A 25,464-nucleotide genomic window follows, 5' to 3' on the forward strand; every position below is an offset into this window, starting at 1 on the left:
AATTTCCTGCATCTTTGCTGGTGATGTAGTGTGGTGTGTTTCTGTGGCACTGTAAAGAAAAATAAATGATCATGATCCACGTAAGACAATTTTTGTTTAGAAATTTAACAAATTGTATAAAAAATAGGGAAACCAAAATCAGGGACGCATTCGGGTAAGGGTTCATAGACACCCCCCCCCCAGGAAAAAGTACGCCGGAAAAGTAATTTTTAACAGAAATTGTATGAAATATCTCACATACAAGCACTTTCTAAATATAAATTGCAATCCTGCGAGAGATATATATAGGCCTGTGTTCACCTTGGTGAAAAGACTCAAGAATATTACCAAAATGAAAGAAGTGATAAAATATGACGAAACAATACACCGAATATTGCGAAAAATGATGGAAAAATGCCGAAATTCGTGGAAAATGACCTAAAACCTGAAAAATTGGCAAAAAATGCACTTTAAAATAACCTTTTTTTGGGTTCTAGACTAAGTATATATTTAATGGGTATCGTGTCCGAGATGTCAGAAAAAGAAGACATTTCATCAACTTCCGCTCATTAATCATTAATATGTTTTAATCAAGCAGTGCTTTTTTTTCTGACAGTACGCAAAGCCTACTACCAGTACCTTTTATCATGGATCGGCTAAAAATCAATAATAGTTTGTGTTAAATAACGAAATATAAATAATCAAGTACAAACGTAAAATTATCAAGATGAATTAAACTTTGAAGATTATCATTTTTATCGTCAAATTTTTCGGAAGTACCAGCACCTTTCTACCAAACAAAAACAAAGAAACACTACTTGCAAGTATGATTAAACACACCAGCTTGATCCATTTGTACTAAAAGTCACAGAGAAAGGTGATATATGAACTTACCTGAGAGGAAATGTTCACTCCACAGTCTGTAATGTTTGCTTTGTTCATTAATGTTGACACAATTTATTCTCGCCAATCATCTGATCAACAATTACCGAGTTCCGTGACGTGAAGCGCACCTTCTGTTATTTCTCGGGAAATTGGAGGATAAACGTTAGTTTCTGTTAAACAACCAAATATTTCATAATGTACCATCGTAAACAATGGCCAAATCTCCCGGCCGCTCGCTTCAATTCCGTAGGCTTACAAGAACCGGCCTCAATCATGGCTGCTCGATCCCACAATGCAACAGTTTATGACGTAGGTGAAACACACCTATAACGTGGTCTAGCGCGTATTTGCAAAGTCTTTTGTAACGATATAAACTTTCGAGACAAACTAAACCTTTCCTCCCAAAGACTTTGTTAATTTTTTGTCGTGTAGGCCGGCCAGCCTCACGATGATGACGCAAGCGCGCTCAGTACGCGACCGACCTTGACAGCAGAAGCACCTTGTTGTTCTTCATACAATGTCCGAAGCCTATGGAGTGTAGTTAGAAGCTTGCGTCTGAGAGGAAAGTTTTTAATCATGTTTGTAGATGACATGTAAGTGTACAAGGATAGAAACGACATTACGTTTTATCAAAAACTATGTGAATCTGAAACAAAGTGAAGCTTTAAATCGTGTGCCATGCTACTGGATACTTGCACAACACGCGAATTCATAGTTTGCATAAGTTTCAGTATATTTTGCACCTGATCTTGACATCTGATGAATGAAAGTGTGTGAATGAAAAAAAGTGCACGAGAGTCGACGATTGGGTGCGCTGTGAAGTAGAAGATGACGTCACACGTTGTGTACACGTTAGTTCGTTCACTAGTTTCGGAATGCTATTAGTGTCATGAACTATTAACTCGAAATTGCCAACCAGATGCGTTTTATCGTCTGACTTGGCAAGGTTTTTCAGTGAAGTGATAAGCAATAATTTTGGCAGGAAGTCGCAGTGGTTGTGTCAGACTGGGCTTTTCTCAAACTGTCTTTTTTTCCTTGTTTCGTGCCTGGCAAGGGGAAGAACTGGAAAACTGGTCGAAGGCCTTATTTCCTGTTTGTTGCTCCGAATACACAGCCAAGCCCTATTTTGTCAATCGTGAGGTAAGTAACAGTTTATTTTTATTTGCTATTTTTATAGTGATACAAAGAAACTTAACTTTAGCATGAGTTGAAAGGAATTTATATGTAAAATCCGGTCAGTGGCTTCCTGCAATAAGGAAAAGTTAGTTAAGATTTTCAGCACATTGAAGCGTCAACTAAGATTTACTGCACGTTTTATTGGGCGAATGAAGCGGATTAATGTAGATAATCTACATAGGACATCGAAACCTATCGAACACATTTCTGTGCTGAATGTGGATAATCTCCAGGGGTGTTTTTTTTCTGAAGACACATCGCGATGCGACGCCAGGAGTCCCGCGTTCGAATCCCGTTCGGTTGTTTGTGAAATGAAAAAAAATGATAGATCGACAGAGGCTCCGGCATGTGCAATTCCTGCAGATAGGGGAGGATATACTGTTCAACCATTCATCAATTTCATCACTCATCCCCATCTTCGCAAATTAGCCAAGAGGCACAAAAAGCGAAGTAAAATAAAAATCAATCAATCTGAGGTATGACTTGAGATGACGGGACCCCTCTCCGATTTTCTTCATATTTGACATACTCACTAATTGAGGCCTCCTAATTACAAATCAGAAGTTAAAATTTATCGGAGAAGTCTAGAAATTGCAAAATAAGCGAATCAATTTTCGCGACCGGACCGCTCTGAGATTTTTATAGTACTGCTCATACTTACTGAACCATTGGCGCGTGGTTAGGTTAGGCAAACATAATTAAAATTTGGTGTCGTGGTAGTATCAGGATCTAGAAATTGCAAATAATTGCGAACCATTGACGCTAGCCCCACGAACAATTGGCACGTGGTTTGGTTAGGCAAACATAGTTAAAATTTGGCGTCGTGGTAGTATCAGGAATATATATATATATTTGGTTGTGAAACAAAACATTTCGCAAAAATCGACAGTTTCCATTCCGAAAACTAACGCCTTATTTTGCAATTTCTAGACGTTTTCGACAAATTTTAACTTCAGATTCGTGATTAGGAGGCCTCAATTAGTGAGTATGTCTAATATGAAGAAAATCGGAGAGGGGTCCCGTCATCTCAAGTCATTCCACGAGACTTCGGCGCCTGAATCCATAGTTAGGATAATATTCTGTGTGGTTTATGTACTGTGCTGTCCATGTGTCTTGTAATTGTCCATTCATGCACGGTTCATCCCCATCGTCGCGATTAGCCAACAGTGCAGACGTAAAGTAAATAATATCTTTCTATTTCACATATTAATAAAATATGCAATAAAATAAATACAAACACAATAATCTCGTCATGCGTCTTTTACAACTGCTTTCTTTTTCCAAATGTTGTTTCTCTTTTACTTATGTTTCTATGCTCGTTAATTGTTGCTATTAACAAATAAGCTATTTTTATGTGTAAATATTACATTTAAAACAATCTATAGAAATTAAATGCAATGTAGTGCTATAGAAAATGAATAAACATTCATATGCCATCCATAAAGGGGAACTTTACTTTTACATTAGAAATTGCCAACACAGAAATTACAAGTCGTCCTACTTCTTCAAGCCATATTTTTTTTCCTTTTCGATTTCTTAAGAAATAGCTCGACTTGTGTTACGCAAGACGAATGTAGTAAGTTTGAAACAAAAGTGTAGTGTTATTATTGGCATTTGCAGAAAATTTTCTAAGAAAGGGTAAGATAGTTAAATTGTGGTTGCGCTCAGAACTGGGACATCGACTTCCGTGAGGCTTATTTACGGATGATCACGACTCTTGGTTTACATAAAGGATATATTTATATATATAATTATTTGCAAATGCTATATGGATCATTTTCAAGACTAAGGTCATTTACAGTAATAATATTGTGGAAATAACAGCATTTTATTACTCTTGTTTTAAAATTATTCGTATGAATAAGAATTTCTCTAATTTTACAAATGTGTGTGTGTGTGTATTTTTGCTATTTTTACGTCGTTTTCATCCACTTGTTCGGATAGTCTCGAGTATCCGGATCCGAAAAATCCGGATCCAAAAGTTACGGATCTGGATCCGGATCCGTGTCCGAAAGTTTCGAATCTGAATCAGGATCCGAAAATCCGGATCCGGGTCTGAAAGTTTCGGATCTGGATCCGGATCCGAAAGTTCCGGATCTGGTTCCGAATCCGAGAGTTCCGGATCAGAAAATTTCGTATCCGGATCCGGGTCCGAAAATTCCGGATCCGGGTCCGAAAATTCCGGATCCGAGAGTTTCGTATCTCAATCCCATTATAATATTACCACACATTAAAAGGTATTATGATCTTCGATTACAAAGAAATTTTTCATTAGTTAGTCCTACAATAATTTTTTTCAAGTGTTGTTCCTAAAATACTTTGCTACGCATCGGCTAACACACTCGTGCACAGAAATAATCTTACTTGTTTAACATAAAATGTCAGAGGTGATTTTGTAAATGCCATTGAAACGAATATGTATTCATTCGAATGTATTGGAAATGAAAACACACATAAATGTGAGACATTCCATTCCAGGATGAAAACTTTAACACATATAACAAGATAGAAATGTTATACAAAAATTATACAATTGTTCTACAGTTACAGTTTTACAAATTAAAATAAAACATTATAATATATGCAGTGTTATATAATTACAAAGTGTAAGACTAACAAGGGAGGTTATCTAAGTGTCCCCCTCAGTGGCGGAGCGTGACCTTTCCAACAATGTAAGCCTAGCATGACGAAGGCTATTTCCCGTTGTGCTTATTTTTAGGCTGACATGGTTAGTGATTTATCCACAACATCGCCCCCCGCCCCCCCCAATTTTTCAGAACACTTCCCTGGAATTTTTCACCAAATTAAAAATTCTGGATATCTGATAATTAAGTCAGTGTTATTCCTATCACAATGAGTAACGTAACGATAAAAAATATGCAAAGTTAGATAAAATTAATAATAATAATAAACAAACGAAAACAGGAGGAAACAGAAAAGTGCTGAATACTTTTTACAACCACATAACCAAGTATCAGCTCCGTATCATTAATCGCAAAATCGGCGACTTTATTTTTCGTTTCTGTTACTATGTCTGCTAGAGAAGGAAGGGGTGGGCCTACCTATATCCACAAGTTTCTTCTTGGCAGCAAAATCCTTGCTGGACAACGGCGTCTTCAACAAGTTCTCCACCCCACCGCACAATCACACTCATTTTATTCCATAATGCACTTCACTACTGTATTACACCACAGCACAGGGACGACAGTCCGCTTTTCAATAGATGGAATTCGCAAAAGCAATATCTCGAGACTTTAACAAACACACAGCAAGAAGGGGAAAACAAAAAGAAACCAGATCCAAAATCGGTCACTGCTCAAAGCAGTGATCTTTCGGACTGTGAGGGGAATATCCCTTTCGGATGTAAATAAATTCCCTCTCTTGCCTTAAAATTCCCTATATTTAGTAAGAAAAAAAAATACAATATAAAATATAAAAGAAATGCTCACAAATGGAGGGATATATCCAGAAATTTCTATCAAAGGACATGTAAGTGTTTTCTTACGATAGTGTAAAAGCAAATCTAGCACCTAAAAGATCAGAAACAGGCTTTTCGTACGTTGTTCGAAGAGTGTTTGAATCACGGACTATGTAATTAATAATATTTGGTTCACATTTGACATGAAATTTGTAAAATTGGTTCAATCTTCAGTTTTCATTAACATTTATTTATTTATTTACTTATTTATTTCACTTTTTAGCTCAATTATTACCAGCTGAGTTCATACATAAACGGAAAACAGAGTCTTAATATGTCTAATATTTATGCTCTCCTACAAGCTAAAAACAGAAACAACAAGAATTTAGCACATCAATGTGTATCTAGTTTTTACGTATCCCGCTCATTTCTAGGTTTCTCCTTTTTCCCCTTCCTGTTAGTTTTTTTGCTTCAGAATTCCCTGTTCCTGAAAAAAAAAAACTCCTTGAAGCACCACCGGCTCAAATTTCCTTTGCAGTCAACTAGTGATGGGTCATGGCAGTTCCTTTTCGGGAGGCAGTTCACCGGAGCTCGCTCACCGAAAGGAGTCGTTCACCAGGAGTCGTTCAAAGGAACGACGAGGCAGTTCCTTTTAGAAAGGCAGTTCATTGGAGCTTGCTCGTTGAAAGAGTCGTTCACAGTTCACAGGAGCTACCATACCAACACAGCTCCAAGTTGGTTTCGTTGGGCGGGGGAGGGGATGGAAAGAATTAGAGGGGAGGAATCCGCCTTCGCGCAAGGATGGAAGAACACAAAACAGCTACTAAAGTGACTCCGGCTAGAGTTTGGACTTGAGGAACCCCAGACTTTTCGTCTCCACTTGTGCTAGTGTGAAAGGGGGGGGGGGGTTCGAAAGCGGTGTTGCCAAACGTCTGAGAGTCTGATTTTTTTTTTGTCCAGTCGTACAGGACATCTTTTCCTGTCAACATGCACCCTTCGCTCGTTCAGGCAGAGGCAGGGAGGCGGAGACCCACGCTTTCGCTTGCTACCCCTAGGCAACCGGCTTCCCCGTGCTTGGCCCTTTTGGGAGTGGATTCTCTCGAGGGGGGGGGGGACGATGAGCTACGTCGAGTTCCGATTACTCAATATTATCCATCCTTTATAGTTTATATTAATTTCATTGTTGTCTACACAGCGATATCAAATAGTGAATTATATATTGATTGGAAGTGAACGAACATTATGTGTTTTACTGATATCCTCACAAGAGTATCTACAGAATGTTTAGTAAGATCCTGAAATTTAGGTTGAATTCAGAATTTATGTAATATTGAATGGGTGATTGGGTCGAGGGGGACTCATGGGGCTGCAGTTCCCTCCCGAAATTTTGAGAAATTCAAAAGTTTCAACTAAAAGTATTTTTTAAAAAATCAGGAAAACCAAATTGGTAACTGAAGAATCTCTTAAATCATCATCCCTCCCTCATTGTTGAACTACTGCAGCATTGCTGTTGTAAACAGAGTTGCACGCATAACTAAGCGGAAAACCGCCACTAGCAACAAAAGACGGGACCTCGCTCGCTCCCTCTCTCGCGCAGGTTCGTAGGAGGTAGGAGTGAGTCATCGACTGGGAGCGTTGGCAGCATACAAGCAAAGCTCACGACTCCTGAGGAACTACCACTCGTCATGGCAGTTCCTTTTCGGGAGGCAGTTCACCGGAGCTCGCTCACTCAAGCAGCCATTCAAAGGAACGATCAACTCCTCCCGATGTTGGTTTCGTGCAGCTGAAGTGAGGGGGGTGGGGGAGGACTTGCTGGAGTTAGCTTGAGTGAAAATAATTAGGAGAGAGGGAACTCCACCTACTACTCCACCTACCACAAGAAAACCAGAGCACGTACACAGCAGAAACAAAACAAAACACCGTCGCTCTCTCTCGCAGTCATGAGTCATCGACGGAGCTGGAACTGCAGGAGCGGTTGACAAATTACACTCAAAGCTCACGACTCCGAGGAACGACCACAGAGGAACTGCTCGTTCACTCCGAAGGAGCGAGCAGTTCACAGTTCCCAAGAGGGAGTCGTTCAAAAGGAACGACTCGTTCACGAACGACCCATCACTACTGAGTCAACCATTCATACCCGACAACGCTGGAGCCCCTCCTCTTGCAGGACCTGTGTCTCGCTGCCGCGTATTCAGTGAAGCCAACCCAAGCATAATGGTGCTAAATCTCGCACAAGTTTAAAAAGTTGTTTTTAAGTTGGGGATATAAATAAAACAATAGGGCCGCTTTTCGTTGTGGTTGAATTTCCTCGAACTTTTCACATAACGTCGAACCCATGTCGTTGGTTGAACCATTCAAATTTATATTTGTTTTTGTTATAAATTAAATATTTATAATATGAAAATCCCAGAACAATTTAGTAGTATGTAGCATAATTTCGGAGTTTAAACGACACCATGGATGTCCAGAAGGGGCAAGGGGAAGAGGCACTTCCTGAAAAATGAATGTCAACCATTTTCACACATATAATTTCATTTCAGTCACATCAAATTGTTAATTATTGTAAGGGCGTTGCAGAAAAATGTTAACTTCAAATTGAATTAGTATATTTTGAGAAGGGAAATATACCTAGTTTACCCCAACCCCTGAAAAAATACTTTGCTTAATCCTCCCTGGTGGAAAGAAATACTGCGGACGTCCATGAACAACACTTTTTCTAAACATGAAGTTTGCAACGCTGCTGTAAGCCTCTGCCCGTAGGTTTACACACGTAGGGTTTCGACGCGCTCTTCTCCCTATATTCCTTGCTGCTCTTCTTCCAGATACGGTGGGCGACGGTAGGCACTGCTCCTTCGCGGTCAGAAATTTGTAAGGCAACATTCAGACGGCTTACAACTTTTCCCAAGCAAAAGGCGGGAGTTCTCATGTGCCATCTGGTGTGAAGTGTTGCAATCTAACAAACAGGATCTCGAAGACTGGTATCAGGCCGAGATGAACTTTGAAGTTTTTACGAATTTTGCCATATAATTACATACATTTTACTAGAATTAATAAAGTGTAAGCCCGGCTTACACGGCTTACATGGACGCTCCGCGCCTGGTCCCCCTCCGATTTCCAGGAAACTTGGCAGGCGTATAGTGGGGCCCAAAGGAAGAATTAGGTGTTTTTTTTGTTTCGGCTAAAAAACGGTTTTAGGGGGCAAAACCCCCTCAAATGTCAAGATGAGGACAAATTGAAGTGAGGATCTGACCCCTGTGTCCCCCTCCGATATCCATGATACTTGGCAGGTGTGTGTATAAATGGGCCCAATAAGAAATACGTTTTTTTTGTTTCGGCTAAAAAACTGTTTTAGTGGGCAATCCCCCTCAAATGTCAATATGGGGACAAATTTAAGTGGGCATTTGACCTATGTGTCTCCCTCCGATTTCCATGAAACTTGGCAGGTGTATAGCGGGGCCTAAAGGAAGAAATACGTGTTTTTTGTTTCAGGTAAAAAACGGTTTTACGGGGCAAAACCCACTCAAATGTCAAGATGAGGACAAATTGAAGTGGGGATCTGACCCCTGTGTTCCCCTCCGATTTCCATGAAACGTGGCAGGTGTATAGAGGGTCCCAAAGGAAGAAATACGTGTTTTTTTGTTTCGGCTAAAAATCTGTTTTAGGGGACAAAATCCCCTCAAATGTCAAGATGAGGATAAATTGAAGTAAGGATCTGACCCCTGTGTCCCCCTCCGATTTTCATGAAACTTCGCAGGTGTATAGAGGAGCCCAAAGGAAGAAATACGTGGTTTTTTTTTGTTTCGGCTAAAAAATTGTTTTAGGGGGCAAGACCCGCCTCAAATGTCAAGATGAGGACAAATTGACGTGGGGATCATCTGACCCCTGTCCCCCTCCGATTTCCATGAAATTTGGCAGGTGAATGGAGAGGCCCTATGCCATATTTACGTGGTTTCGGGGTCAGATCCCCACTTCAATTTCTCCTCATCTTGACATTTGAGGGGGGGGGTCTCTATACACCTGCCAATTTTCATGGAAATCGGAGGGGGAGACTTAGACCTCCCTTGTAAGTGTATTAATTAATTACAAATCGCGCACGCGCACACACACACACACACACACACTATATATATATATATATATATATATATATATATATATATATATATATATATATATATGTTTGTATGTATATATGTATGTTTGTATGTATATTAGCAGGTTATAAACACATTCATACTTTCGAAAAAAGAGCATGTGGGATGGCAAAACGGATCCGGATCCGAAAATTCCGGATCCGGTTCCAAAATTTCTGGATCCGGATCCGAAAGTTGTGAATCCGGATCCGAAAGTACCTGATCCGGATCCGGATCTGAATATTCCGGATCCGCGGATCCGGATGCGAAAAATTTTAGGATCCGGAACCAACCGGATCCGCATTTGGGATCCGCCAGGATCCGGATCTGGCCATCCCTAGTCTCGACGATGAGCGAAATTGAAGAAGGGACGTTCATTCATCATTTCATTCACCGTAATATGTGTTAATTATTGGAAGGTCGTTCCCAGGTACAGGATGAGCAATGATTTTTGAGGAGACAATACTATGATGGGGGAATGTGCCTCGTGTGCTCCCTCCGGAAAAAAATCCTGCGGACGTCCTTGGGCAGAAATGGAAATAGAGGAAAAAATGGCAGGTTTGATTTGGTTTGTTATTTAGCGTCGCTTTTCTTACATTTTTGGCTAATCGCGACGATGAAGATGAGGGATGCTCACAAAGAACACATGCCCAGGTCGGTATTCGAGCCCGGGATCCCTGGCGTCTCAGCGCGTTGTGCTAACCACTCCGCCACGGAGGCCATGTTGGTGACAGCATCACTTGCACTGGGACCGTAATCGAGAATGCGGATCCTTACCGCTGCGCTTTCGTGGCACATTGCTTCTCCACGTGTGTCCCGTAGCAACAGTCGAAAACGTGATGGCCTTGGTTCGACCATTGTTTCCCCTTAATTCCAGTCAGAGCATCTCCCAAACGTTTACCTGACGGTTGAATTGGCATTATGGCGCCACCATCTGCTCTATGCTGCATGCGTTTTGTTATTCATTGTTGGACACTCCAGGGTTCAAGAGCACAAACATGCTCTCCCTACAGGTTCTTAGTCACTGACTTTTCCGTCACAGGAATCGTCGAACAATAGTGGAGGATGTCAAAGCGGGAAAGACCCTTTAATAGAATCTTATTTAATGACGAATTATTTTTTTTGCCTCTGGGGATTGCCATTAATTGTTCGTTTCAGGTGTGAACAAGAATAGTATTTGTATTTTTGATATTCAACGTCGCTTTTCTGCAAATTTTGATCAAATGAAATCAGTGGCGGCGATCGGGGGTGGGGGCGCTTTTGCCCCTGCTAAACCTTATCTACCAAGGGAAAGTAAACTGTCCTTGACCTCCCCAGTTTTGGAACCGAATCGCCGCCACTGAATGAAATTTATGAATGGGCACTTACAAAGAGCAATGTTTAGCCGGGATTCGAACCCGATTATGTGTGCGCGCCTTAGGCGCCGACTTAGGGCGGGGAAAGGGGAGGGGGGCGAACGAAAGTCAATATTTCCAGGTGGTTGCCAGCTCGGGCTGCAAGTCATTACATTTCAGGAGAACCACTCGCGGTCCGGTATAATTGACGGCAGGACACGGCCCGGCAGTTGAGAAACACTAGGAAAATGTACTTTAATATAAAAAACATCCAAATTAATTATTCAGAAAACTTTTCATGTAGGTCACAACGAGTTTCAGTTTTTAGCCATTGTACTTGTTAGGATATACAATCTACATATAACTCATATAAACTATATATGTGTGTGTGTGTGTCGATATACAAATCTCTGATCCGATATCCGAAACTCTTCGCAACTAACAAAAAATGGCCGGAAAGCAGGGGCGGCGCCAAAGGGTGCGAAGGGGTGCTTCCACATTCCTTAATTTTCTTCCGCGCCTACTTCATCACCCCTTTTTCAACCGAAAACGTGATCACCGAATGTTAGGTATTGAAGTGGGACCACTGTTCTTGCCTCCTTATATTTTGATAATTAAGAATGTACACTTTCAGTTCCACGGGGAATTATATCAACATAATTATTACCCCCCCCCCAGTATACGTTTCATTTTTCTTTATTATCAACATCGCACCCCCTAAGTTTCATTCCACACCCCATCAGCAATCCTGGATGATTAATCCTAGGCCGCCGCTGCAGCAAAGCGAAGTAAAATAATGAAATTCAAAATTTGAACTATTGGTATTCGCCCATCACTAAGGGCCGTATTCATAGTTAAATCTCAAGACACTGTGTAAGAGATTCTTAGCCAAGACGATCTTGGGAAGGTAATCTCGTCTTGAGACAGTGTCGTTTCATAGTCGTATCTTGAGAGACTCTTGGCTAAGAGCCGCTCTTCCCAAGGAAAGAAACTTTCTCTTCGCCAAGACAACGATCCTGAGATGCGATTGCCTGAAGTGATACCAACTTAAAAGAACTGCAAGAGAAATTGTCAAAAGAGACAACAAAACACATTTTGAAATACATTAATAAATTACGTGAAGTTATGAACAGAGTCGTAAAAGTACATTTATTTCGATAAGTGATGATTTTGTTACAGAAGATGAATTACTTTCCTGGCTCTGTATGTTTTTCTTGGGTTAGCGATAGGGTGTATGTTGGTAGTAAAACAAAAGAAAATCACGCAGCGGTGTGCAGTCAAGACGTAAATTCGCAGCAGGCGCTGTGCTGTGCTGTAGCTTCATGTTTTGTTGTTCATATACGTTGATGAAAGAGAAACAAGAACAACAAAATAATTATCTACTCACGGATTAAAACTTATAGATACTCGAGTTTGTATTCAAATTAAAAATTAACCAGTAATTAGTCTACATAGAAACGAGTTACATCAAAACTCAGCGTACTCAATTCTGCGTTGATCTATGCTACGTAATTTTTTTTGTCTTGAGAAAAAAGTGTCCCCCCCTTTTTTTTGCTCTCTTTGAAATTCTATAAAAAAGAAATGGGTGGTCCGATTCTAATGAAATTCTATTACGGTGCAACCAGGAAGGTTTTAAACAATTCTTAATTTTCAGATTTTTAAAATTTGTCAAAAAAACTATTCTTATCAATTTTTGCGAAACTACTTCTCTTATAGTATTGTAGTCCTACAAATACAATTTTGGTCTTGCTTTGAAGGTCTTTGCATCTGTTTTTCAAATCCATTATCATTGTCAATTCACGTTGCAAAACAGATTTTTAATCAACGGAGTACAGGGTGTCTACCAAAATAACAAATCCAAAATTCTTGATCTTTCTTCCCTTTTTCTTAAGCTCACTACTTAGGCATAGTTGCAAATTTAGATATTTTTAATCAATGAAAAACCCTTACCAGAAGGCCAGTGAAGATGAAAACTGAAGCTGTGCTTGACTTGCTTTAATTATTAATGCATGTAAAAATTAATGCTCCAGATATCATCTTAGATGGGGAATGGCCACATTACGTTATGTAATATTTTTACAAAACTTTATGCATACAAAAATGTAATTCTTAAGAACCAAAGTAAACAAATTTTAAACACAACTCAATATAATTTAAATTTTCAAATATTCAATATTATTAAATCCCAGGACAGGCATATAACAATTTAACTCGCTACACTGTAAAAAAAAAAAAAAAATAGCAAACATTCTTGACCACAAGCATGATTTCTTGACTATCTTGACTGGTAGACAGCCTGGAGTAAATATGTACATGGAATGTGTCCAACACTGTTAGCACTAAGAGCCTGCAGTTTCTATGGTTCAACGGACATCGCTGCATTGATATGTGCGAGAACCATTTCAATTCAACTTTTTTGGGACACAAATTTGATACATTATATATTAGAAAAATCAATTCATTTGTGAATATATATCCATAAGCATAAGATAAAAAAAAAGTTTTAGTTGAGCAAAATGGGCATTTACAGCTGCAGGCATGCATTTGAGGAATCTTATGAACCTTACCACTCTTTCACTGTAGCATCAATCTGTTTGAACATAATTTCCTTACATCAGTCTAATACTGGGATGCTTCTCCATTTTCTACCCAAGTATCAAATTGCAACAAATGAGAAAGGGCTATCTAGTCCAAACTTACCTGCACATTGTCATGTTCTTTTCAGAAAACCATAGAACAGATGTTGTTCACTTTGTTAATATTTACAATTTTTTTCCTGAAATCTACTGAATGTCCTCTTTCCACATACATAAAATAGAAGAAATTATGAAAGAAACTAAAAACTTCAGTAAATATCTGCTATGCCCCGGACACCTATAACTTCTTCGTTTTGTCAATTTTTGACATTTGTATTTACCTATCTGCTTCGCGGAACATTCTTTAATTCATTCACGTTTTTTGATCAAAGTAATTGTAATTTTTTTTAATAAAAGTGTTTTTGTAACTGAAGAACGTACGTTTCCGCAAATGGTTTGTGGGGCTATGTGTCGATGGTTCGTGGGGCTATGCGAGAATGGTGTGTGGGGCTACGCATATTTCTTTCGAAACCAATTTTTAACTATTGTAACCTAAACGTGACCCTACCTAACCTAACCTAACCTAACCTAACCTTACCGGGAATCGTTCATGGGGCTGTGTGTCAATGGTTGAATTTCCACTATGAAACATTCCCACATCACACAAAACACCTTCCAGATGTTAAACAATGCTACAGGAACTTATTACCGTTAAGTAGTTTCTTCTGTAAAAATGAAAAAATCTGTCTGGGGAATATCAGATTAGTACCAAAACTACTTCTATGGATTCGAAATCCCAAGCGGAATACTCATAATGAATTTCCACAATGTGCATATAAATTGTTCACTCCTATTCTCAAGAGTATAAGCGAAATGCAATGACATAATTCGACACAAGTACAAGTAAAATTCATCAACGAAGAAAGCGTAACATCTGGAAGTTGGAATTTCAAATGGGTGGTTACAATACACGTGAACAAGATATGCGGAGCGATTATAGCCTGGCATTTATGCACAAAATGAGTGTATAGCAAAGGACATCAAATATTCAGAATATGTTAAGAGCTAAACTTTTTACAGAAGACAAAATAAATCTACTGTCATTTAATGAATATCTGAGATGTATCAAAGTTTAATGCAAAAGTGTATAACAATACACTGGGTGTGTTTTTTATTCCATCATAAAACAGAAGGTACAAGATTATGGGATTCTCACGTATGAGGAGATGCACAAACATTACCAAACTAATTTATCCCACTCCCTAATCACAGCCTCTCTGCCTTTGCTCATTTACGCTGTACCATAGGCTATAGAAACAAAGTGAGAGTCCATGGTCAAAATAAAATGTTCCAGCAAGCTATGATCAATTGAAGGGCTTGGGTGGAAAACATGGTAAGTGACATTTTGGTATTTTTGAGTTACAAAGTAAAATGTGCCATCCTTCAATTTTAGAGTGAAATTGCCATGTCATACAATTTGCATTGGACTCGGTGAAGCCTTCTGAAATTGGTAAACACAACACAAAAACAATTTATCTACAGTATAGCTTCTAATAATATTTTTTCATAATGAACTCGGAAATGACCAAGGTGTCACTTAGCATGTTTTACACACAGAGACCTTCAATTGCTTCCTATGAACATTTCTCTTGCATAAGTTACTCATTATTTTTCAAATCGTATAAGGAGTATATGTTTTTTTACCCAGTCAATTAGAGTAACATTAGCTTGATGGTACACTATCATCAGGCCTTTTCCCATTAATGAATGATATCAAGATATTTGATGCACTTACTTACCTCAGTAACTCTCAACTGTACCAGGCTATACTGAATAGTTGAAAGCATATAATTCCTGTTGTAAATAATTTTTGGTGTGATGCCACAGATTTGTATGTTACTTTTTTATCGATTGTCTGTGCATGTGTGCACATGGTGCATAAATACTCCCTCCCATGGCTTCCAAGAATATCCACATGATACAAATTCATAAAATTGATTGATTGATTTAGTTTACTTTACTTCGCATTTTGTGCCTCTTGGCTAATTTGCGAAGATGGGGATGAGTGATGAAATTGATGAATGGACATTCACAAACAACCGAGCCCGAGCGGGATTCGAACCCAGGACCCTTGGCGTCGCAGTGCAATGTGCTAACCACTCAGCCACAGGGTCCGGCACAAATTCATAAAAGAACCAAAGGAATTAAGATAGTTAATTTTCCTAGACACATGGACATCACTGAGAAGTTAATTTTACTAGACACATGGACATCACTGAGAAACATTAAACTGTGTAATAAATAAATAAAAATCAAAACTAATTTACAGGTAAAGCACTAATTTATTTTGAGAATAATCTTGTTCACTGGTCATACATAAAGGAAGGTCACATTTCATTATTTTCTTTGATTCTAAAAAAAAGGGGAAAGAACATAAGTTAAATGAAATTATGTTGTCCACGTATACAAAATACACATGTTTTTGGTGACATTAAAACCATGTAATAAAATGCATGGTTTTAAGGAAAATACAGTTTTGCACGATAACTTTTTGATATTCTTAGTATCAATGCACACAGCACTTGGATGAATACGAATTTAACGTCATGGAAAATGCTAAAACAGCATTCACAATAAAAATCAAACGAATCTCATAAAACTAGGATTCCTACCACTATAATTCACTGTCACACACACATGCTGATGCAGAAAATTGTGTGCGAGAGAAAAAGAGAAACATTGAAAACTGAGTGAATAGTCTTTGACAAAGTATAAGCTGACCACATTGTTATATTCATATGAACAGTCTATTCACAAGAAGCTCCTTTGCAGCTCACCATTGTTACGATGCACACGTGTAGGCTCTATTTCTACAGACATGATATCTGAGGTTCCTTGAAAATTTCAACATCGCCACTATATATGATACCCATATTGTGGAAAACTGCACACGCGATAACAATGTCTCGAACTGTTTCCAAGTCTTCTGGACAAACGTGGAAAATGTCGCTTCCATATCCCAAAGGTACTCTCCACAACATTCCTCTGCTGAGCATGGGCATGGTTGTACCTCTTTCAGGATCAGTTGGTGGGTCTTGGAATGGACTGTAGAGGTATGGTCGAGCTGAGCTGAATATCCCTTGCCATGAAGAATTGCATCTTGTCCTTTGGAATATCGAATTATCATAAATACTTCCTGCCCATCTAGCCACGAAGTCAAGAACTCACTTTTTGGACCTGCACTACCTGAAAAAATAACAACAAAATATCCTTAAGACTCATCTCACAATTTAAAATAAGAACATGGAAAGTTGTAAAGAAAATTCATTCCACATAAATTAATGCCTAACCACAAATTAACCCAATACACATACCTGATTATTAAAATGTCCATATCTTGTGCATTTTGAAATGCAGAAAATACTCATTTCTGAAGTTAATAACATGAAAATAACTGTGTTTGTAAAAGTTTTTCAGTATTATTCAAATCTAAACAATTGCTACATACCTGCCTAAACTACTTGCATAAGTGCACACGAGCAGGATGGTAAAATTATTCTCATCAGAAAACCTGTTCAGTATTTGCTTATAGGCACATGTAGAATATGATTTATGTAAATGCATGTGTGTACTATGAGAATATCGAAATTACAAAAGCACAGTTTGGACCTATATTAATTTATGTCAAATAAAAATTATCTGAAGGGATACAGCCTCTTCTGTGTACACCTTTGGAATGGAAAATAAAAGAGAAATATTCATGATTTCACAATTATGCTTGTTCAAATATGTTCATGTTAAATCATATATTTTTGTGTAATCATATATACTGTAGTAATAAAATAAAATCAGCGACTACCTTCATTCACCAGGTGATGAACCAAGCTTTGGGGCTAGTTCCACCAGGTCTCGTGATTTGTCACTGTGGAAATTTATTTTTAAGACACAAATATTTTCTTGTATTCTATCTTTTGCACTGCATGTTAGGGAGGGCAGTTAGGTATTCCATTTGTGTGTCTAAAAATAATCAGAAACTTCTACAGTGCACAGGTTAGGTACTTTGATTAACTGTTATTGTCTTGTTTATTTTCCCAAGTTAGTGTGAGTAATTTGACATACATACATTGAAAATGTGTGAAAGATATATCTGGTCTCACCACATTGTGCCAGTAGTTGCCCAAAATAGAAATACTAGGTACCTTTAACAATCTGTACTCCCTCAAGAAAGTAAATGCCTTGCATGGTTTATGTTAAATGTTGAGGTTTTTCACTATTTTTAGCTCGCACAGATGTGTCACTGTGAAATAAAGTACGTCTGTTACCTTACTGTGAAACAGCCTGAGGGCTTCGTGCAAGTGAATATAGCACCCAGCACGACATTCCACAACAGGAGCTAAAATTTTTCGTCGTTAAGTTAGGAGTGTTAGGTTTGGAGTTGACGTGTTCTTTCGCTCTTTTTGTGTGCACATAAACGGTTTTTTACTAATAAAAGGCGGCGAAAGTAACCTTAGATGGAAGGTTTTAACTTACGCCGGTCATACTTTGGAATCAAATACATCCGTTATTTGTGTTTTCCGCGAGTTGGAACCAATTTAATATTACGTAAAACATCGAAATCTGTCCATTAAAAAGAAAACAAAACAATTCTCGAGGGAGTACATTGGGTTAACGTCACCGAAATCCTATTGTATTCCATTATTTTGCTACACAACTGAGTAACAAATCGATGCACTACTTCAGAATCAAATAATGTTCATGCAGAAGCAATATTATTATAATACAGGATTACACTTTTCTTTATGAATCAATAAACCGAAGAAAGAGAGGCAGTACAACCAATTAACAAGGTTTATGTTTCCTCAAACTAAGATCATTACGTAGAGAGTAGTTGAATTTACATACCTGATGCAAAACTGAGGCATAAAAACTGGACAAAACAGCTGTTGCAATGAGAAAATCTTCAAAATATCCATCCTCTTCATCATAGTTTCTAACTGCAACGTCCATTTTTATTTTCTCAAGAGAACATTCGGTATCTCAAGAGACCTGTCTCGTTCTCTTGGCGAATACAGGATCTTAAGAGACCGAATATCGCTCTTACGCTGCCAAGAAGTGTCTATGAAACAGGGAATCTTAAGATGGATCTTGAGAGAGAACTATGAAACGCCAAAAGTGTCTCTTGGCACAGACTGTTCTTATCCAAGATGGTGAAGTAAACCGTCTCTTGGCTAGTATCTTGAGATACGTTTATGAAACAGCATGGCGTGTTAAGAGAGGTCTCAAGACGCTTTCCTTTCTTGAGAAACGACTATGAATACGGGCCTAACTGGGATACAAATAAGTGGCGATAGTCTGCCTGTCTTTGAGGTCCAAAATGAGGCGACTTCTGAAACCAGCCGTGAGAGAAATCCGCCACTGGGCTGCAGTGACCGAGATGTGGCTGCAAGAATCTTCGTTGGAATCCCAGCGTTTCCAAAGATGCCGAATATAGCCTACGTGCCGAAAACGTCCACGCGGAAGCGTGGATCGCATTCTGAAGACATCAACAAGGAAAGTTGCGAAGGAAGGAAGACTTCCCCGGCCGGATGTCCAAGGGGGAGAGAGAGATTACGCCAGGATGTGTTTTGTTTTGCTAACTTCCCTCCCCACCATAACGCATTAAAGTTTGCCGAATTTCATATTAAGTCCACTTTATGCACAGATAGGCTAATCGGAATTACACCTGCACAAGGACGTATTTAGGGGGTCTGGACTCCCAGAAAGGCTTACTTAGTACTAAAATTAAATAATGAGAATAATGAAATAACTAAAATTAAATAATAAAAATTACTTGTTGTTTAATCGCGAGTTATTTATCTGCGCTGAACTTATTGGATGGAAATGATTATATTGGGATCATACGACTTTGGAATGACACTACCAAAGATTTATGCAAGATTTATTATTACATATAAAACATTATGTATAAAATATTACCGAGGACTTTACTTTTCGTCAACTCTACATAAGATCATTTTTGATATTCAATAAATATTCAATTCTTTATCTATTTGACATTAATTTCCTTGCCAGGGCTTTTCTAATTTTTTTTTTTACAAATTTTGTCGACCTTACTTAAGCTAGATAATGAATACGTGCTGTTATATCACTATCCTTGTAATGTCTTTTTACCTATTCATGTAATAAAAATATATTAATTAATTTGAATATTTTAATTAATACTATTTTAATTAATTATATATAGCCTTCATGGCATGGTGCTAAGCACAGGAGAGCCCCTTACCTTTTTTATATATAATTATTATAATTTAAACGTTATTGTTATTTTAAAACACTTGATTCGGACCCCCCCAAATATATTTCTAGATACCTGCAGTATAAATTGGATCTGAACCACAATGTGCTTCCGTCGGGAATCGAACTCGGGACTCCTTGATATGAAGGCGATATCGTTATCGCTACGCCATCAGGTTCTTGTGTTTGTGGTCGCTCTATAATTCCTTTACGGACTGGTTAAAAATGCAAATATATTACAAAATACAGCAGTTGAAATTGTTTTCTGATGTTTTAGTTTTTGCTTTCTACTATTAATATAAAACAATTAGATTTCTCACTTTTATTTGTCTTGTATTCTTATTTGGTTATATTGTGCACATACTGTTATTGGTGTACCCCAGGATTTTGCAGCCTGACCGTAGCACATAGTCCTCATATTCTGATTTATCCATCTTCAAACAAGATTTCATTTGAAACTTACAAAGTTGACAAGATAAATACTGGTACCAGTGGCAGTGATTAGGGATTTTTACCCCTCCCCCCACTTTGCCCCCGCACTATGCTAAACCTTATCTACAAAGGGAAGTAAACTGTCCTTGCCCCCCCCCCCCTGTTTTGGCACTTTACTCCCCCCATTTTTAGAAACCAATAGCTGCCACTGACTGGTAATGTTGCTTGCCATAAATGGTCCAATTAGGTAACTAACCCACATTTCCCCCACATTCCATATTATTAGGCAACACTAAAGTCTGTATGACAACTTCAATATAGATATTAAAATGATGGAAATATGTGCGTTTCAATCTAATGTGCTTGAATGTTCAATGTAGCATGCATCGTTGAAGCTGTACACTGGTACGGGCCTCAACGGGAAAAGAAAATGCTTTGTTCCCAAGTAACAAAAATGGTTGGCCAAACGTAAGAACATACCGTTGGGCAACAGTAATTTTGACCATGGTTTCAACATTAGCCCAATGTGTAGTGTTTACGTTGGGCAAACATACTGAAAACTAACATATAGATAGGTTTGTGTTCTGATATACATAATGTATTGTGAGTGCAAATATAAACTCTAGTACAATTTTTTTTTGTAAAATAAAAATAAATTACACAGCACTTTCTCATTCATAATTTCCACATGCTTTGTACGTTATGCTATCACAAAACGTTTCTGTATTGTACTAGTTAAATTAAGTATTGATGGCAATAAAAGGATATTGTCTGCCTAGTACACTTGTTTTGTTGTTGCTTCACAGAAACTCAAAGAGGTGGCATGGAGTTTCATATTAAATTCATAGCAATTTCATAGGAAGTAACTAATTTTTTTCCAGAGTTACTATTTTTCTGTTCTTTTTCAGCATCTCAAATGATTCTGACATATGAATATTCTCCAGTTAAAATCAAGTTCTAAACATGGGAACAGGAGTGAAAGCATTCATTATCTACTTGAATTTCTTCTGTCAAGCTGTCTTCATTTGCCATGCAAAAATACCAGTAAGTATTAAGTGTGCTTGTTCAATAGATGTATGTGCTCAAAAGCATTCACCTCAGTTATAGTACAAAGACACATACAATATTGGAGGTAGGGGAGGGGATAGTAAAAAATAATTATAATATCAAATAATATTACCATATTAAAGTAACATAACATATCACTACGACTTCCATTTCACCACATTACTTTTGTTTGTTCTAATGCAAGATAACATTGAAATTATTTTTGATGTATTCCCTCTTTTATGTTGCCTCAGTTGAGAAATAGGGTGGCATATATGAAACCTTCTATAGCCGAGCTCCATGGTGGAGTAGCTAGCACAGTGTGCTACGATGCCAGGGGTCCTGGTTTTGAATCCTGGCCTGGGCATGGGTGTTCTGAGTGTCCCTTCATCAATTGTATCATAACATCACTCATCCTCATTGTCACAATTAGTCAAAAGTGATAGGAACGCCAAATAACAAAAATTAAATCAAAATCCTTCCATGAAAAATGAATGTTGAAGCAACATACTAGATTCCTGTGTAATCTTTCCCTTACTATAACATACATTTCATTACACACCATCTCACATCACAACAGAAAATGTTGAATACTAGTCCAAAAGATGTTCTTTTCACATTTAGATAATGTCCAGATAAGATCTAAATGTAATCCAAAAATTGTACTTTTCTTATCCATACAATATCCAAAGAATGTACAAAAATCGAAGCATAACCTCCAGATAACGTCCCACTTGATGTCTGAAACAAGTCCAAAAGTGATCCAGACACATCCATAACATATCATTTTCTGAATATTCCTAGGAAATCATGTATGTGGACAAATAGATATCCAGGGGACATCCAATGGATATCTATTGGAAATTCCTGGATATTTATGGGAACTCCAGAACTTCCAATACGAATATCCAAAGAATATACAATGGATGTCTTTTGGAGATTTCTGTGCTGTATGGGGTATTACAATCTTATGAAAGTTCCTTTTAAAACTAACCGAGTTTTTGCTCAAAAAGTAACTCTGTTACAGTTCTTTAAAAAGTAACATAGTTACTTTTACATTTACTTTATTCTAATTAAACCACAACTCCTTGTGTTACATGCATAAGATTGAAGCAGGCTCTTTATTTTTACTGTTGACCATGTAAAATATGTATTAAATTTTCACAAATATAACAACCCTCAAATATTTAGATGTAAAAATGTAGAGGCAAGAAAATTCAAAGTAAATCTCATACTCAAGAAAATTACATCACACAATACAATCACTTATTAGAAAGGTATATATGAATATTAAAATTTTGTTTCTAGGTTTTTGTTGTTTAAATGTAGTGAAAGGTAACTGTAAAAATATACATTAAATTTTGTTATTCGTTGCCTGAAATACATACCTGATTACAGTTATTAATTTGACAAAAGTAACTAGTTACGGTTACTGATACTTTGAAAATAGTTTGTTACTTTCAAACCCTGCTGCATTGATACGTTCCTTTTGATTAATACCATATATTTAGTGAAGTAATATAACTGTCATTTTCGGTGGTGAGCACTGTCCCCTAATTTTCCATATATAGCTATAACAACTTTTATGTGATATTGGCTTCTATTCGTGGGAATAGACACCCAGACCCGTAGCTAGAATTGATCTCCAGTTGGGCTCACGGGTTATCAGACGAATTTTCAAAAGTTTAACAGTGTTAAATGAAGGTAAATTATGTGGGGGTCATTATATGAAATTTAGAAATATCATACAAATACTACATTTTTTCCTATATCTTTTAAAACATAGTTGTTTTTTTAAGTGTTGACTGCTACTGAAATCATCCCTTACTGCACACTCCATACTACTTTTGATGATACAGATATTTATATCACACAAGAAAAAATGCACAATATTCAATCATAGTGTCTACAGTACATTTCACCCCCAGCAGAAGCAATGAAACTCCCCTTCGTTCTGAAAACTTGGGAGCTGTTGACCTTTGACACAGATGCGGAGGGAATTTGCATGATGTCATCAAAATCACAGATTTCTGTCTAAGTGGGAGGTCGCAACAGGGGCAGCGAAAGTTCAGATAAAGAAGCTGCCCTGTGAAATAATTTCTAGAGTGTACAGAAGAGAATCTTCTAAATACTTGCCGCTACTTACAAATAGGATGAAGAAATGTATCAGCTGTTGTTCATGTTCTGTGAATTTATCCTTCACCAAAGTTGTGAGCAAAATAATATCTGCTGTCTACATTTTCACTCTTTACTGCAAACAAATAACAGAAAATAGTCTTGCCTAATGTCAAGGGGGCTGACAGCAGTTCCAGGTGGGGGGGGGGGCCTCAGCCACCCCTGGTCTCTGCTTGGCTATGGGCCTGTAGACACCTTGTTGGCGAATGTGTTGTGTGCTTGATCACTGATATATCGGAGTAGCTGTGGCGATATACCGGGTGTTCCAAAAGTCCCACACCATAGGCTGGATAACAATATTTGTTCAATTGTTGGAAATTCAAATCCGGGGATCGGGGAGCCCTCGGTTCTCATCCAGCCATTGACGTACCTGCATACCATAATGGGGCGGTGCTCCATCTTGCATGAACCACTGCGGACACAACCCAATTAAGACCAAGTCGGGAGGTAATTAGTCTCCCAACATAGCCAGGTATTTTTTGCTGGTGAGAGTGTCTTAAAAAAAGTAGGGGCCCACTATGCGGTCTTTTCACAGACATCACACCATGATGCGATACACCTATGGTGCGTGACTTTTGGGCCACCCTATTTTGCTGGCTGAATACTATGATGTCATATTTCCATCTGCACTAACTTTTCAGGAGAACTGTGAAGTTTGACATATGTGGCTTTTGAATACACTACAAGATTTGTGCGAACATTTTATTAATGTTGATAATTCACAGCACCTGACATCCAGATACATTGCTTTGGGACATGATGCATTACATGTACAGAACATGTCATGAACTCATTTCCAATGAAAAGTGGACATATGACAAAGGATATCCAGCCTGCGATATGTAAGAGAATATTATATTTTAGAGTGTTTGTGACAAGTAATGTTAAACTAAATGCTTTGTGTTCTTTTTTCAGGTTATTGTAGAAGAGTGTAAAGAGGGAAAATTTGAAACTGAAACTGGTAAGCAACAATATATCCACGTTATTATTTTTTTTTTTGAGGTAGAATTCTTCTGCTTAAGATGTAGGCCAAGATGTAGTCTATAATACAGTGCTTTTTCTGTTTTTATTATTTTTATTCATAGCATGACGATAAGATACATGATGACCACAAATGAAAATGAGATAATTCAATTACAGAACCACAGGCATCATTGCATTTCATGTCTACTATTAAAGTATTTTGAGAAATATACTGCACACAAATATTATCTGTGTATGTATTTGAATTATTGGAAGTTTGCACATCTCCGTCTGCCTACTTCTAACACTTTTGTATATTACAATGTGCAGGGGTAGCTTTAGATGGACAGGATGCAAGGCAACATGCAACCTTTACAGAGTATTATAGTAGGTGTAGGCCACTTTATCCAGAATTTTTCATTTGGGAGTTGGTGGGGTGTAAGTTCATGTTTAGGGAGTGTAAGGGTATACTTAGAGCCAAAATGATTATAAACTGGACCTGTGAAAAATTATAGGGCATGTTGCATAAATTTGGGAAGTGTGGCTGTAGGTCCAAGTGCTAGAGCCATGGTATGCAGTTCCTGGGTATACTACACCAACAGAAACTGACTTTTGAGTTCCTAAGGCCATCTCCTTACCCCCAGGTTGAAAATAAAAAACTGGGGCCTCTCCGATGACATAGTGATAACGTCGGTCATTGCCTTGTAATCAAGTGGTCCTGGATTTGCTACCCAGTAGAGGTATATTGCACAATGGTTTCGATCCCACTTAACTGTAGGTTCCGATTAGTCTATCTATCTACAAATTCAAGCAAGCAAATGAAAAACTAAACAAAACAAAACTCAACATGTTAACCCTTTGTGGGCCATGCAAGAAAAGTTACGTCGATGGTCACACATGGTGGCAGAGACTGGGTTCTTGAAATATGTTAAATTGTAGGTCCAAGACGCCCAACCCTCAATTAATTATGATTAGATCTTTTCGTGCAAACAATTGAGATTCTATAAAACTATAAAAAATGAATTTCTATGAAACTACAGAAAGGCACTCTT

The 25,464-nt window shown here is 38.0% G+C and overlaps 1 protein-coding gene across 2 annotated transcripts in view; it reads left to right on the forward strand.

The window, feature by feature from the left end:
* Positions 1–1,377: 1,377 nt before the first annotated feature.
* Positions 1,378–25,464, forward strand: part of LOC145983018 (uncharacterized) — a 58,745-nt gene continuing 34,658 nt past the window's right edge. The window contains exons 1-3 of one of the 2 annotated variants that reach the window (XM_083116297.1): positions 1,378–2,004; positions 21,136–21,271; positions 24,365–24,410. In XM_083116297.1, the coding sequence (XP_082972423.1) occupies positions 21,191–21,271; positions 24,365–24,410 (127 nt within the window). In that variant the 5' untranslated portion in view covers positions 1,378–2,004; positions 21,136–21,190. Of the gene's footprint in view, positions 2,005–12,325; positions 12,337–21,135; positions 21,272–24,364; positions 24,411–25,464 lie in introns of those variants that run through there. The other variant, XM_083116298.1, reaches the window with a different exon arrangement.

This window comes from Lepisma saccharinum, unplaced genomic scaffold (genome assembly GCF_977018435.1).
Source record: "Lepisma saccharinum unplaced genomic scaffold, izLepSacc3.1 HAP1_SCAFFOLD_552, whole genome shotgun sequence".
Lineage (NCBI taxonomy): Eukaryota > Metazoa > Arthropoda > Insecta > Zygentoma > Lepismatidae > Lepisma > Lepisma saccharinum.